Genomic DNA, 14,659 nt, shown 5'->3' with positions numbered 1-14,659 from the left:
CATAGAAATGTGAAATCTCAACGTTCAACAGAAGCGTTACGCTTCCACAGTTACGCGGCAGTGCTAACGGTTTGCTTTAAGAGTGCAGTGTGAAAAAGTTTTTTTTTATAATTATTATTATTTGTGTATTTGTATTTTCATTCAAGCTGTTTCCAAAACAAACCAGAGGAGGGCAGTACAGATGTACTAAAAGACTGAGGTTGCAGGTGCATAATTTAATTTACACTACACCAGTCAAAAGATGGGAATAATTATGATTTTTACTGTTTTTACTGTATTTTCGATCAAATAAAAGCAGCCTTGGTGAGCATAAGAGGCCCATTTCAAAACATTAAACAATCCGTATTGATTCCAAACGTTTGATAGGTAGTCATGTTTTTGAAATGCTCACTCGCATTAGTATAAATGACTTGTGAGTGTGTATGAGTGTTTTGTACCCATGTTATGCAGTACGCGGTCTCTCTCCAGCTGTGTGTCCCTGATTTTGCTCTGCAGCATCATGAGTTTCTGCTCATACTGTTGTTTGAGGGTGTGCAGACGCCTCTGACTGTTCTCCAGTTCATCGATCAGCCGCTGTTTGATGGCGATCTCACACGTGATGTTGGCCAGATCTGCCTGGAAGTCCTCTGTCAACACACAAAATACACAGAACGTTGATCAAATAAAATCATTAAAATCCAATTTAAAAATGATGCTTAAAACTAATAGTTTAATAAATTATATTTCATAATGTGTATAGCAATCTAGACCGACAGAACGTATTATCATAGCTTTAAATGCACTGTATATTATGTCCTAGTGAAAAATAAATATACCAAAATGTATTTTGGAATGCATTTATTTTATAATGAATATACTACAAATACATTTATATATTTATGTACTTAATTTAAATACCACGCAATTGTACTTTTGGTATACTAAACTGATATACTTAAAGTCTGCTAAACTGGAACAAAAAATGTTGTACTTTAGTTATCCAGAAATAGTGCTGAGGTCCAACTAAAGATATAAGTAAGTATATGTGTTTATGCTAAAGTGGACAAGTATACTTTAAGGACACTTTAAATATCTTGTATTTAAAGACTGATATTATTATACAGAGATCATACTATCCTTACTAATAGTGATATTAAACACATTTTAGGCTGAATATTAAATGTGTATTGTGCAAAAAAAAACTTTACTCCAAATAAAGTTGAATTATAATATGTACTGTATATCAGGAAGTGTAAAGTGATTTGTCAGTAAATATGTTAATGGATTTGTACTATACTTAGTGTGAAATTAAAGTATTTTAAATACATTTTAGTATAGGTTTTTTTTCCACTAGGATGTCCATTATATTATTTTTATTCTTACATTAGGAATGCTTAATTCAGAAATAAAACATTTTTATTTATTTTTATTTAAAAACAAATCAAATGCAATTTTCTGCAAGACTTATTATGGAAGCTTGTTTTTGCCACGGAATAAAGCAATTTAAAAGATAATTGCAACTTTTTATTTTACAATTCTGACTTTTTTCTTGCAGTTGCGAGTTTACATCAAAAAAAACTTTTTTTTCCTCATAACTGCAAGATATAAACTCACAGTTCAGAGAAATAAAGTCGCAATTCTGAGAAAATAAGTCAAAATTGTGAGATATAAACTCGCAATCATAAAAATGTAAAAAATACAAATAAAACTCAGCATTGCAATATTTAAACTCGCAGTTGTGGAAAAAAATTTGTTTTACTTTTTTTATTCCGTGGTGGAAACTAGTTTCCATAACTTAAAAAAGACCTGTCCAATACAAATTAAAAGCAGGAATTTTACCTTTTTCCTCCAGCTCAGAGTCAGATTCATCAGAGCTGTCCACTTCCATCTCATCCTCCTCTTCCTCACCCTCGGCTTCCTCGCCTTCATCGTGATCACTCGCATCCTACAGAAGTATTGGGATTATTAGAAACAATATTTTACCTTGAAGAATCCCAGGGACAGTAAAGAAATAACACATTTATTATCAGTATATCTTTTGAACACACAAGGGAGAGTTAAACTTACCATTTCTGGCTCTTCATTGGCTCTCTCGGAGGCCTCTTTATCCTGCTCGTTATCTGGCCCCTCCTCCTTTATGACACTGCATGACATCAGAAAAATATCATGAAATGTCAAATTTAATAAAAGGCAAACCCCTTAGTGCCGCCATCTACTTAAAGACCTCATGGAATTGTTGACAATCACCTTTACTTTGCAGTGTTACTGTATATCCTATTGAGTCCAAAACTTCAAGTTCATGAGGTCTTTAAATCACTAGATTCCAAGATCTGGTAATAACTGATTAAATCAGTCAGTGTTAGTGAATCAGCTGCGCTTTATTATTGGCTACTGTTAAACTCTGAAGCGACATCACATATTGATCAATTCAAACGTGAATATGAGTTGATTACACAAATTAAAGGGCTCTAGAATTAAACCCAACACATTGTAAAAAAAAAAAGTTGGTTAAACTTAAAAAAAGCAAGTTCCCTTGTTACCTTAAAATGTTTGAGTTCGTTGTAATTAAAAAATGTGAGTTAAAACAATGAAGAAGAACGGTTTAATCAACAAAAAACTCAAAATAGTATGTTATCTTCACACATTAGTTATCGAAGTTGATTTGACAAAAGATATAAAGTTGTGAGAACAAATCATGAAAATATTTTTTTACAGTGCAGAATGAAAGAGCTTTGTTCCAAACCTTAGTGAGCTACATACCTAGACAACATAGATAGCATGACTATACTTCAAAGATACCAAATTTATACCCAAATGTAAGGCAGCATCACTTCAAGGATAAGGCAATTCCAGATCCCACACTGTCATTTCTTTTCAGACAAGACAATTTTATGCTTCGTTCATTAGCCTAGCAACATGCTAACATTAATCTGAGAAAATCTACTACACTACATAGATGTCACTCAAAGTTGACAAGAATCAATAAGGATAGCTCAATCTGACTACAATTGGACTATTCTATCCTATAATTTATTCTATTCTATTCTATTTTTGTCCTTGCCATTGTTGTTTTTTTAGTAACACATTGTTAGCTTAGCAACACGCTAACACCACACTCTCGAGGAGTGCTATTTGGAGTTGCTGCATGTTTAAGGTCATTTACTTATGGGACTTATTTACTTATTTTCAGACAAGACATCCATTTATGTGTGCTATGTAATTTTATGCTTCGTTCATTAGCCTAGCAACATGCTAACATTAATCTGAGAAAATATCTACTACACTACTAAGATGTCACTCTAAGTTGACAAGAATCAATAAGGGTAGCTCAATCTGATTACAATTGGACTATTCTATTCTATTTCTGTCCTTGCCATTGTTTTTTTTTTTAGTAACACATTGTTAGCTTAGCAACACGCTAACACCAAACTCTCGAGGAGTGCTATTTGGAGTTGCTGCATGTTTACTTATGGGGCTCTCTTTCAACTAAGGTAGCTGACTACATAGACAACAAGACAGCAAGGCAGCTCACTAGTTTTTGAAACAGATTCTAAACCTTTAAACCAACATGTTATATTAGAGAAAAGAAGAGGGAAGATCAATGGGTCAAGTTTTCCAGGGTGCGGTGACTATACGGTTAGTGGAACAACGGCATTTAATGACATTCTCCAACCTGGCGTTCTCAAGATCTTCATGAGCACCTTCATCCATCTGCTGAAGTCTTGAAGAGTGAGGGGGTGAGGTGAGAGTAAGAGGAACCACAGTGCCAAAGATGATGCAGAGAAGAACACGTGAGGAACAGGAAAACTTCCAAATTCATATACTTTGAAGCTTTTTCTGTAGTTTTTTTGAATAAAAGGATCTGATGTAATCAAACCTCCACAGTATAGAGTGCTTTAGGCATGACATAATGGGTTATATTCTAATTTAAACTTCCAGAGAATATGTTTTATTCTTTTAATTATTATTATTTTAAAATAAAGACAGAAATGGTTGGCTGAAGGAAGCTTAGTGAAAGTGACAGAGCATAAACCTAGCTTTATAAATTTAGCTTTCTTTCTTCAGGCTTCAAAATTCAAGCTGTATTCATGTGTGGAAATGATCATGACTAACAAAACTTTTGTTGGTCACAGAGCTTATTTCCTGCAATAATCCAAAGGCCAAAAGACAAATCCTACTGTATTTTTGTCAAGGGATCAAGGGTGATGCTACAGTCATGTTGGCCTACAAAAATACTTCTTCAGCGTGGCACTCTGAATGCAGAATTACTGGTGAAGTACTACATTACCCACAATTCTATAGTGAGATCCACCAATCAGAGAAGCTGTTGTTACCAAAGCAATAGAAAAGACAAAAATGAGAGGATTTCTCAAACGTTTCCTATTGAGAGTAACTCATCAACAATAAAGATGCTGTGAGGAAGCGTATCAATTGTACACCATATATTTGAGGCATACAGCAGACCAGAACAATCCCTGACACACCCTCTTTTGTCCAAGGAGAAAAGGGAAAACCCGAGTTTCATGTTCCTCAACGACATGGTTAACCCATCAATGTCAGTGGCTTACCTCTTCTTTTTCTTCTTCTCCTTTTTCTTCAGTTTCTGCAGGTCTTTCTTTGCGATTTCTATGATGTCTGCGGCATCTTTTTCAGGCGCAAGGTGTCCGGGGGTAATGGAAGTCGGGCCGGCGTAAAATGAGGAGCGGGTCGAGGCGCGGGACAGGTTCTTCCGCAGGTTTTCATTCACAGCTTCACTCTCCAGTAGCTTTGCCCTGAAGACCACACAACACACAAACATTGCACATACAGAGATGTTGAAGAACTTCTAAGATATGGGCGTACTGTGTTTGCATACATTACCTGAGCTCCTCAATCTCTTTGATGTAATTGTGGATCATGTTTCCGATCTCTTCACTTCCTTCACCTGCAAAAAGTTTGCGTAATTAAACTATTTTAGTCAAGTAATTACATTTTTCAGCTGGTTATGTAAAACCAGCGCTAGGAAATAATCAACATTGTGTGGGTGATTCACATTTTTGTTTCAAAAATCTTTTTGACAAAAAGGTCAGTAAAAGGAAGTGCTTAATATCAAAAAATAAAAGTAGTCCACTAAATATTATATGATTTTTTTTTCTTTCCTTTTTGAGTATTCAACCCTGATGCAAACCCGGTTTACAACCGTTACCAAAATTTGTACCAAACCATTCCAGATTTCTAACACGCACATACGGTGTTCGGCGTGGTGTTGCGGCTATCAGAGCAGAAATGAAAGAATGCTCTCCATGTAAATTGCGAGAGCTTATTTCATCCATTAGATTGAAAGGTCTGAAAAAACACACACATTTCCCAGCCCATAGACCCTCCCCTCGAAGAAATCATGACAGAAGTTGTTGAAAGAGGACAAAAGTGGATTAAAACACCAGGTGTAAACGGGGTGTGTGTCTCCCTCGTCTACTTGTGATCCGATCGACCAAAACGCATCTTAAAGGGTAACTGTTGCCAAAATTTAACCTAGGCTCTTTTTGTTTATCTACCCGAGTTAAACATTCATGTAATTAGAATGGAAACGCCACTTTTAAGTTTGACCGTATTTTCGTTTTAGGTCAAAATGCCTTTTGAATGGGAGTGCATGGGGCACTTCTATGATAGCATCAAAATCGCTGTTTTTAAAACGACACAACATAAATCTGTGCTCGAAGTATCACCAGGGGCTCTACACATGAACTTGAGCATTGAATTCATTGTTTGTGTACACAAAGTTTACTAAAATTAAAGGTTTTGTACGACTCACTTTATCAGTTCGTGTTTCCGGTGGCTGGAATTTTGTCAGTCAAGAGTAGTCGATCTCCGAATGCAACGTAACAGGGAGGAGAGTAAAGATGGAAAGCTCCTAAAGCTTAGTTCCATATAAATTCACGGATAATTAGTTGTTTTGTCGTTACTGAAAAACAATATTGACCTTGTATTTGAAAAAGGATCCTCATATAATAATGAAATGATTCAGTGATACAGATCGACTATTTTTGACTGACAAAATGCCGGCGGCCGGGAAGAACAACAGCGACAGTGAGTTGTACAAAACCTTTCTTTTTAGTAAACTTTGTGTACAAAAACAATGTAGTCAATGCTCAAGTTCATGTGTAGAGCCCCTGTTGATGCTTTTACATGAAAGTTTAACTCGGGTAGATAAACAAAAAGAGCCTAGGTTCAATTTTGGCATCAGTTACCCTTTAATAGCGGGTGTAAACAGTACGGCGTGTGAGTACCTGCTCTGGCGAGGGTCTGGTTGGCCTGGTCGCTCAGTAGCTGGGTGAGTCTGGCTCTCTGGGCGTCGATGGTTTCCTGCATTGCCTTCACTCGTACACGCAGGTTATTGTTTTCTGTCTGCAGCATGGAGTTCTCATGCACCATGTCATTGATGCTTTCCAGTCCATCCTCGCCAACCATACGCTTGCCCTGTTTCAAAAATACATACATACAATTGAACATATTATTGTTATTTTAAATTAGTTTAATTAAAATGATTACAAATAATAATTCTTCTCATCTAAATTATATAATATTCCATCCTATATACACATTATAGTAAAATTCGGATACAAACTTGAAATAAATCTGGACTACACGTCGCAGCACAAACCGTCTTGTACTCCATGAGCTCGATTTGCAGACGGGCGATCTCTGTTCTCAGAGCGCTGATCTGTTGACTGGCCCGGTCCTGGTTCACCATCACTTTGTTCTTGATGTTGCGAGCGCGGTTGGCATATTTCAGCGTGTTCAGGGTCTCCATGAAGTCTCTGTCTGACGGACTGATGCAGGCGATCATCGTCGTCTGACTGGAGGTCACAGGGGAGAGGCAACATTTAAAAAAAAAAAAAATGCAGGAATACCTGGATTAGGGCCTAATCACCTGTTTAATTTTTTTTACCTGTTTCCTCCCAGGGAATCTTGAAGCAGGCGAGTGAGTTTGGAGTCACGGTAAGGCACATGTGTGGAGCGTTTGCTCCTGTCACCCAGAGCGCTGATCACGTTGCCCAGAGCTAACTTTACCACCACAAAACAAAGCCAAAATTATTAGTTATCAAAAGGCGATACCAGCCAAATATACAATAAATGACTCAGGATCGTTCATTCGGAAATAAATATAGTCATTTTACTCTCGATCATTTTGTTCCAAACCTGCATATAATTTTGTTTTATGGAAACACAAAAGTGCAATTGCTACATGGCTCTTTCTATTCAATGGCACATGGCAGTAAGCACTAACCTCCAGAATCCATAAATGTTTCAAAAATACACAAAAAATTATGATAGTCTTTTTTTTTTTTTTGGGAGCTTCACAAACTTTCGGCAAGACCTGCATGAAGATTCGTATACATTTGTGTTTCACAGAAGAAGAAAAAAACCTTCAGTTTAAGGCAACACGATTAAACTAAATATAAGCGATAAGGCTTAGTCCAATTATTAAATCGCAAAAGCTGCTTCAAAATAAAAGTTGATGGTTGAGGATGGTTTAACATTTAAAAATGAAGCCATTATTATTAATATTATATTTTTATTAAATACTTATTTTGCTTTACAGTAAAATATTACAAAACAAATAGTTTACGTTTTTATTGTTTATGAAAATTGAATGGCATGTTTGTTCTCTGAAAGCCACCAGGTGGCAGTCACACTAGCAGCAGGTGGATTTGAATGGATGTAATGTGGAATATAATATAAAATATAATATAAGAATATGGAATATCAAGCTTCCCACGTGTCTTTATTGCCAGATTCTCTCTTAATTTTATGTATATCAGTTCAGTTCCTAGAGACTTTATAATAATTCAATACCCAAATATTCATCCTATCCTTTAATATTGTTTTGTAGCAAAACTGGATATGACTAAACACAGAAAATATTATTGTAAGTGATTTTATCAAACTGAAATCATGTTAACAACACACATATTGTTTAGGTCTTGTAGCAATATTGTGAGAAACTGTGAGTATTGTATTGTTTATGCCACTTTAACTTGTGTTCTTACCAGTCCACAGTTAATGGAGATGCCCTCTTTGGCCCGGTCCCCTGTGGCCCCTGTTCTCTTCAGTCGCTCAGAGCCGGCTAAATCCACAAAGTGAAACTTAGCCGTTAGCGTCTCAAACTCATTCATCTCTGTGGAGCCATTCACCAGTCTGTTATCGCTCTCTGTGTCCTGGAAAAGCGACATACAATGAAAAACTGAAGGATGTACTGTACAGTTAGAGTATATTATTATAGCTTTTAACAGTTTTAGGTTGTAAGTGAAATAACTGAATAGCACAAGAAACACTTGTGTGCTGAGAGTGATCAGAGTTGAACAGCTGAGAGAAAGTTTTCCAGCTGTGGGAGATTTGACAACCTACATTGTCTGAGTCACAGACGCGAACTTGGCACAGGTGGATGGTGAAGATGGCATGGGAGCGTGAGCTTTGGACATTCATCTGAGTGCTGGCGGTGGTGCGGGACAGAGCGCCCAATTTGAGACACTGCAGCATCTGAAGAGAATTCGGTAATCGGTAGAAGTAATCGGCACTGAGATAACTTAGCGATTGACAATGATGCAGAAACAATGTAGCATAACATTCATTGATGCACCAATAAACTAAAAAAAAACTGATAAACTTTTAAAAATGATTTATAGAAGACTACTATATACATACTATAAATGTTTTTATATTTTAATTAAAAACAGACAAACTTTATTTTATATTAATAAAAAAATGATAACAACAGATTTCTAATAGTTATTTTTCTAACAATCATTTTGATTAAAAAACAGAAAAACTAGTTAAAATGAAAAAATAAGAGTTTTATTTGTATAAAATGTAAATAAATAAATAAATACTTTTTTAATTACCTTAAAGAGGATTTTGTATTAACAAATCTAAAAGTAAATATGACTAATAAACATAACACACATTTATTTTTATAAACAAATCTGAAAAACTTTTTTTTTACAGAAAAAGTATAACTAGAAAGTAAAGTTCATTGGGACAAACTTTTATGCTGGCTTGACGAATGAAAGTTGTATAAGCTTCCTAACATTATATATCATATTGTTTGCATGTCTTAGCATGTGTCTAGCATTATTTTACATTTTGCTAGCATGTTTGTAGCAGGTTTTCATTCATTGTCAGCATGAATTAGCATGTTACTAGCATGTCTTACCAAAACACTGTTGTTAAATGCTAGCATCTCTTAACACATTGCTAGAATGTTTAAGCATGTTGCAAGCATGTTTTAACATGTTGCAGGCATGAATTAGCATGTTGCTAACATGTCTTACCAAAACACTAGCATGTTGTTAAATGCTAGCATGTCTTAACACATTGCTAGAGTGTTTAAGCATGTTGCTAGTATATTTAAGCATGTTGCTAGTATGTTTTAACATGTTGCTAGCATGTTTTAACATGTTCCAAGCATGACTTAGCATGTTGCTAACATTATTTAACACAATGCTAGCAAGTCCTAAGCTCGTTTTTAGACATTGCTAGTAATAGATACTTAGTGGATGAAGCTTAAATACTCGATTAGGGTTATTGTATGAAAGTGTTGACCCCCTCAATGAAAGTCTATGGGACTTTTTCGTAGTTTTGATAGTCAGTTTAAGGTCAGTTTAAAATCGCAAGTAGGATCAGTTAGAAAACATATAGCAACCCAAATGAGAACAGCCTGAAGGTCTGACCTGAGTCTGGTGGTTGTAGCTTTAAAGCTCTAGGACTATTTAAATGTAGTCTCAGAAGAAGAAGCTTAAATAGTAGATCATTTGTCAAGCCAACATAATGATTACAAATAAAGATAGCAGTTTATTTTTAAGGGGGAAAACCTAGTAGAAAGCCAACCTCTGCTTCTGAGCTAACGGTTCGTGTTGTGACTCCCACTGTGTAAATTCCTCCATTGGCATCTTCATGGATCTTAATGTGGGATCTCTGCTTGCGGGCCTCAGCATCTCGAGTCGAATCAAACAGGTCCAGCACCTCCTCATTGTACAACTATGAAACAAAACGCCGCACCTTAGACAGCTATAAACATGCAGGAGTGGTTAGGTAATTAATTAGCCAAGTTCAGACATGCATGCTAAAATCTCTAACGCCTGCCAATGGTACGACAGGCGTGTTATTTGTGGCGCGCTGTCAACACCACCCTTTGCATGCCGACATGATGGCAGCTCCGCTACGCCTATCAGAGGATACATTTAAACCTAAGTGGTGATATGGAGAGATAACTCAACATCTTCACTTCCATTAACACCAGAAATAACACGTCTGTCAGTTGTAAGATTGCTATTTCCCAGAGTTATGAAACTAGACCACAAGAGAACAGTGGAGTTGTTATTCACCTCTAAGAACTGGGCGTTGATCTTAAACTCGGGTACGGGTCGCCCTTGTTCTGTGGCGGCCTGTCTGCGCTCCTCGATACCCCTGAAGAGGTGGCCGACCGCCCGCGGGATAATTCCCAACTCCTCATCAGTCACGATGTTCACGTCAAAGCCCGTGCCCATGGTGTACGTCTTTCCCGAACCAGTCTGAAAAGATTCAGGAGGTTAGATAAAACAAGACCAATCCAACAGAAGACATTGTTAACAACTTTTGGTGCGTTTTGAAGTTTCTCCTTGTGCATTAAGGAATATTTCAGATAATTTCAACTAAAACCATGGAGCATCGACTGCGATATTCATGCAATCACCATATGCTTTCAACTACCCCCAAAAAATTATTAAATAAATTGACCTCAGTTTGTACAAATCAACAAGAAAAAAAAGCTTGTATTGTATGAAGTTTGTATTTATGAAATTAAAAAGAGTTGACTTAAATATATATATACTACAAAAGTAATTGACTCAGTAATTCCTCAGTTTGTCAAAATATATATAATTGTTTTACAGTAATGCAGTTACCAATGAAAGTCAATGGGGCAAGAGTTCTGGAGGGTTTAAACAGACAAATGTGAATCTTGTATTTTTTTATATACATGAATTGACAAAAATATATATTACAAAAAATAATTTTGATTCGTTTCTCAGTTTGTACAAACATAACAAAAATAAATAAAGTGGCAAGAGTTATGATGGGTTTACACAAAAAAGCTCTTCTCCCCCAATAATGTACATGGATTGAGTAAAGAGAAATGTGGGATTGGTGGTAAAGTGAAACAAGTTAGAGCATCAAAATGTTCAGACATGTTCAACTTTATGTAAACGAGAGTTGAAAAATATTCATTACATCTGTCATATTTCAAAATCTGCCAATAGTGCTGCCTAGAGCTTCTGCTGGAATTAAAGCTTAAATCACATTGTTATTGTTATATTTTATCCAGCCCAAAATATGGCAATATTGGCTCAACCAATGGCATGAGTTGGGGGTGGGACTATCTGTTTGACCAACCAATGACAGATTGTGATGCTGTTTTCTGTCATTCAGATATGGTAATATGTGTTTTGTTTCTGACACACGCTGTAAGCGGTAGACCAATCGCAACAGACTGGACCATCTGACCAATCAGAGCATAGTAAACCAATCACAACAGCCTGAGCCATCTGACCAATCACAACAGACTGGGACATCTGACCAATCCGAGCAGAGTAGACCAATCACAACAGCCTGAGCCATCTGACCAATCAGAGCAGAGTAGACCAATCACAACGAACTGGGACATCTGACCAATCCGAGCAGAGTAGACCAATCACAACAGACTGGGCCATCTGACCAATCCGAGCAGAGTAGACCAATCACAACAGACTGGGCCATCTGACCAATCCGAGCAGAGTAGACCAATCACAACGGACTGGGACATCGGACCAATCAGAGCAGAGTATACCAATCACAACGGACTGGGCCATCTGACCAATCCGAGCAGAGTAGACCAATCACAACAGACTGGGCCATCTGACCAATCCGAGCAGAGTAGACCAATCACAACAGCCTGAGCCATCTGACAAATCAGAGCAGAGTAGACCAATAACAACGGACTGGGACATCTGACCAATCAGAGCAGAGTAGATCAATCACAACAGCCTGAGCCATCTGACCAATCAGAGCAGAGTAGACCAATCACAACAGACTGAGACATCTGACCAATCAGAGCAGAGTAGACCAATCACAACAGCCTGAGCCATCTGACCAATCAGAGCAGAGTAGACCAATCACAACAGACTGAGACATCTGACCAATCAGAGCAGAGTAGACCAATCACAACAGTCTGAGCCATCTGACCAATCCGAGCAGAGTAGACCAATCACAACACACTGGGACATCTGACCAATCCGAGCAGAGTAGACCAATCACAACAGACTGGGACATCTGACCAATCAGAGCAGAGTACGTTTGGGTTTAGAGAGACTGAATCTTCGAAGGAACCGTTTTCAGACTTTGAAAAATTAGGTGATGTGTAATGTATATTATGAACATTTTTAAGTGTATTGTATGAGAGCCTTAGGAATCTTAGTCTTAGGAACCTTTAAAAAGAAGGCACAGGGAAAAAAAAGTTGGACAACATGGTCTTGTGGAAAACCTGCATGTGCTGTTGATATGTGTGGTAAATGTGAAGCAGAGACATTTTCTATTAGCAGGGGCAACATAGGAGGGAGACAGCTCAGACAAAAGAAGTTTGGCGTCTCTGTTGCCATAGACACATAGAGGAATGACACACACAGGGCCTGTGCCTCATCACCCACTGAAAGAGACGCTGACAGGAAGACAAGACCCTCGAACGACAGAGGGAGAATTAACTAAGCCAAAGAAAGACTGACGAAGAGTTAGGGACTCTCACGAGGGAGAGTTTTTTATTTATTTATTTATTTTTATCATGATTGAATGTAAGAACTTGAGATGTAATACACTTTCAAATGCATTTGTATTGAAGGAATTAGATCTTTTTAGCAATCTATTAGTGTGAAAAAAGAGAAAAGATAGTAGTGTTCTTGTCAGAACATGTCTGTGGTTCAGTATCTGACAGAAGTTTCATGGTTTTTTGCTTTGCTTGATGTGTAGCATGCTATTCAACTGCTGAATTTTTTTTTATCAGTATAACGATGCACATATTTTTTATATGAAATAAGAATATGGAAATAAATAATAAGGAAAATATCTATAAGTTTATATATTTATTAGTGGTTAAAATGCCATCTAATTAAAAGGCACAATATGTAAGATTTTTGGATCAAAATATCCAAAAACCACTAGAACAATGTTATATCATTTGTTTACTTGTTAACATAACTTTCAACACATGCAAAACGCAAATGTATTTTTAGTACAAAAAGGTTGTTGAGGATTGTTTTGACCAAGTAAAAGAGCGCTGTGTTACCACACAATTTTTATTCGTAAAATAAAGTCACCTGTATGAGTAATTCAGCATTCGGAGCGGTTTCATTCAAATGAAATAAAATAATGAAAATTTAAATGATCAAACGTAACTGTAACAAAGTTCAAGTTCAGGGAAGAAAGAGGCTGACGTTAAACGTAACTTTAATTGTAAAATGAACATAAACAACGAAAAAAAAGAGCTAGCGGCAGCGGCTAACTGTGCCATATAAGCCTATATGCTTTATACCACAGTCACGTTAATAAAACTTTAATACATAAGCTCATCCATAAACATGAGTCCCGTCGGATTGCTTTTCATCGGCTGCGGATCTGAAGACGACAACTCCCATGACTCCACGCTCATTCACGGTGTCACCAAGCTACGACCTCTAGCACCGAAACTTACATACCTTTAAGTAGTTGCCTGATAAAAACTGAGTTGGCACCAAGCTAAAACAAAAATAGTGAACTACACTATTTGAGGGTGCATGTTTTAAAATGAATAATTATCAAATGGTCTATTTTTCCAGTATTAGTCTGGCTCAAATAAACTGAGGGTCTCATTTTTTGAAGGCAAAACCTAGAAATGAGTTAGCATTTCCGAGTTAGCACTTCCACCGTCCCGGATCAATGTTTTTTTTTAATGCCCTTTTTTTTTTAAATGCATGAAATAATGTCTGTGGTGAACACAAGAACAACATATTTTCACTTGTATTTCTACAACATAAAATACACCAGTAACACCCTCTTGTGATTTTAAAAGCTTTTATTTGTCTTTTAAAAAGTCAGTTGCTAACAAGTGGCTAAAGGGGGGACATTGAACATCATCACGACGAACAGGTAAACTCATCTACTAACTAGCCTTGTGCTTACTTATAACCATGCTCTTTCAAACTATTCTAACTTAAACTTTCAGTGAAATTTTTATTTTATTTTTTTATAATGAGTTGTTTGTCGGAAGTGTGTGGTGTGGTTCGTTTATAGCCAACACTTAGATTTTTACCTCTGGCCACTGATTTACACCTTAAAAAAAGTTAAAATCAGTATTCATTTGTGAAGATTATCATGATGAACAAAACATGCAAGAACCATAAATGCTTGTTGGTCAGAGCATACTTTTTGTAATCATCCAAAAACCAATGGAAAAATCTAAATGTTCCCCTATAAAACAAGAATACGTAACAACCCGTGATTAAGTGAATTGATTTTTGGACTGGTTCTATTAGGGTGCTTTCACACCTGCCTGGTTTAGTTTGCTGAATTGCATTAGAGTTTGTTGTCCCCCTTGGTGTGGTTCTTATGGGCAGTTGTGAATGCAGCAATCAAACTCGGTGCGCACCAAAAGCGGACA

At 36.8% G+C, this 14,659-nt stretch overlaps 1 protein-coding gene across 5 annotated transcripts in view; it reads right to left on the bottom strand.

Annotated features, from left to right (window-relative positions):
* Positions 1-14,659, bottom strand: part of LOC307003662 (kinesin-like protein KIF21A) — a 52,889-nt gene that overhangs the window by 17,877 nt on the left and 20,353 nt on the right. For 3 of the 5 annotated variants that reach the window (XM_079622370.1, XM_079622372.1, XM_079622371.1), the window contains exons 3-15: positions 10,344-10,529; positions 9,847-9,996; positions 8,368-8,499; positions 8,010-8,177; positions 6,908-7,023; positions 6,620-6,815; positions 6,246-6,435; positions 4,840-4,903; positions 4,548-4,751; positions 3,653-3,700; positions 2,047-2,122; positions 1,819-1,924; positions 438-626 (exon numbers count right to left, since the gene is read on the bottom strand). In XM_079622370.1, coding sequence (XP_079478496.1) covers positions 438-626; positions 1,819-1,924; positions 2,047-2,122; positions 3,653-3,700; positions 4,548-4,751; positions 4,840-4,903; positions 6,246-6,435; positions 6,620-6,815; positions 6,908-7,023; positions 8,010-8,177; positions 8,368-8,499; positions 9,847-9,996; positions 10,344-10,529 — 1,825 coding nt within the window. The remainder of the gene's footprint in view (positions 1-437; positions 627-1,818; positions 1,925-2,046; positions 2,123-3,652; positions 3,701-4,547; positions 4,752-4,839; positions 4,904-6,245; positions 6,436-6,619; positions 6,816-6,907; positions 7,024-8,009; positions 8,178-8,367; positions 8,500-9,846; positions 9,997-10,343; positions 10,530-14,659) is intronic. The other 2 variants (XM_079622373.1, XM_079622374.1) reach the window with 1 other exon arrangement.

The sequence above is a fragment of the Phoxinus phoxinus genome, assembly GCF_949152265.1.
Source record: "Phoxinus phoxinus genome assembly, chromosome: 9".
Taxonomy (NCBI): Eukaryota; Metazoa; Chordata; class Actinopteri; order Cypriniformes; family Leuciscidae; genus Phoxinus; species Phoxinus phoxinus.
The sequence above is the reverse complement of the archived record's forward strand: the minus strand, read 5'-3'. Positions and strand labels throughout refer to the sequence as shown.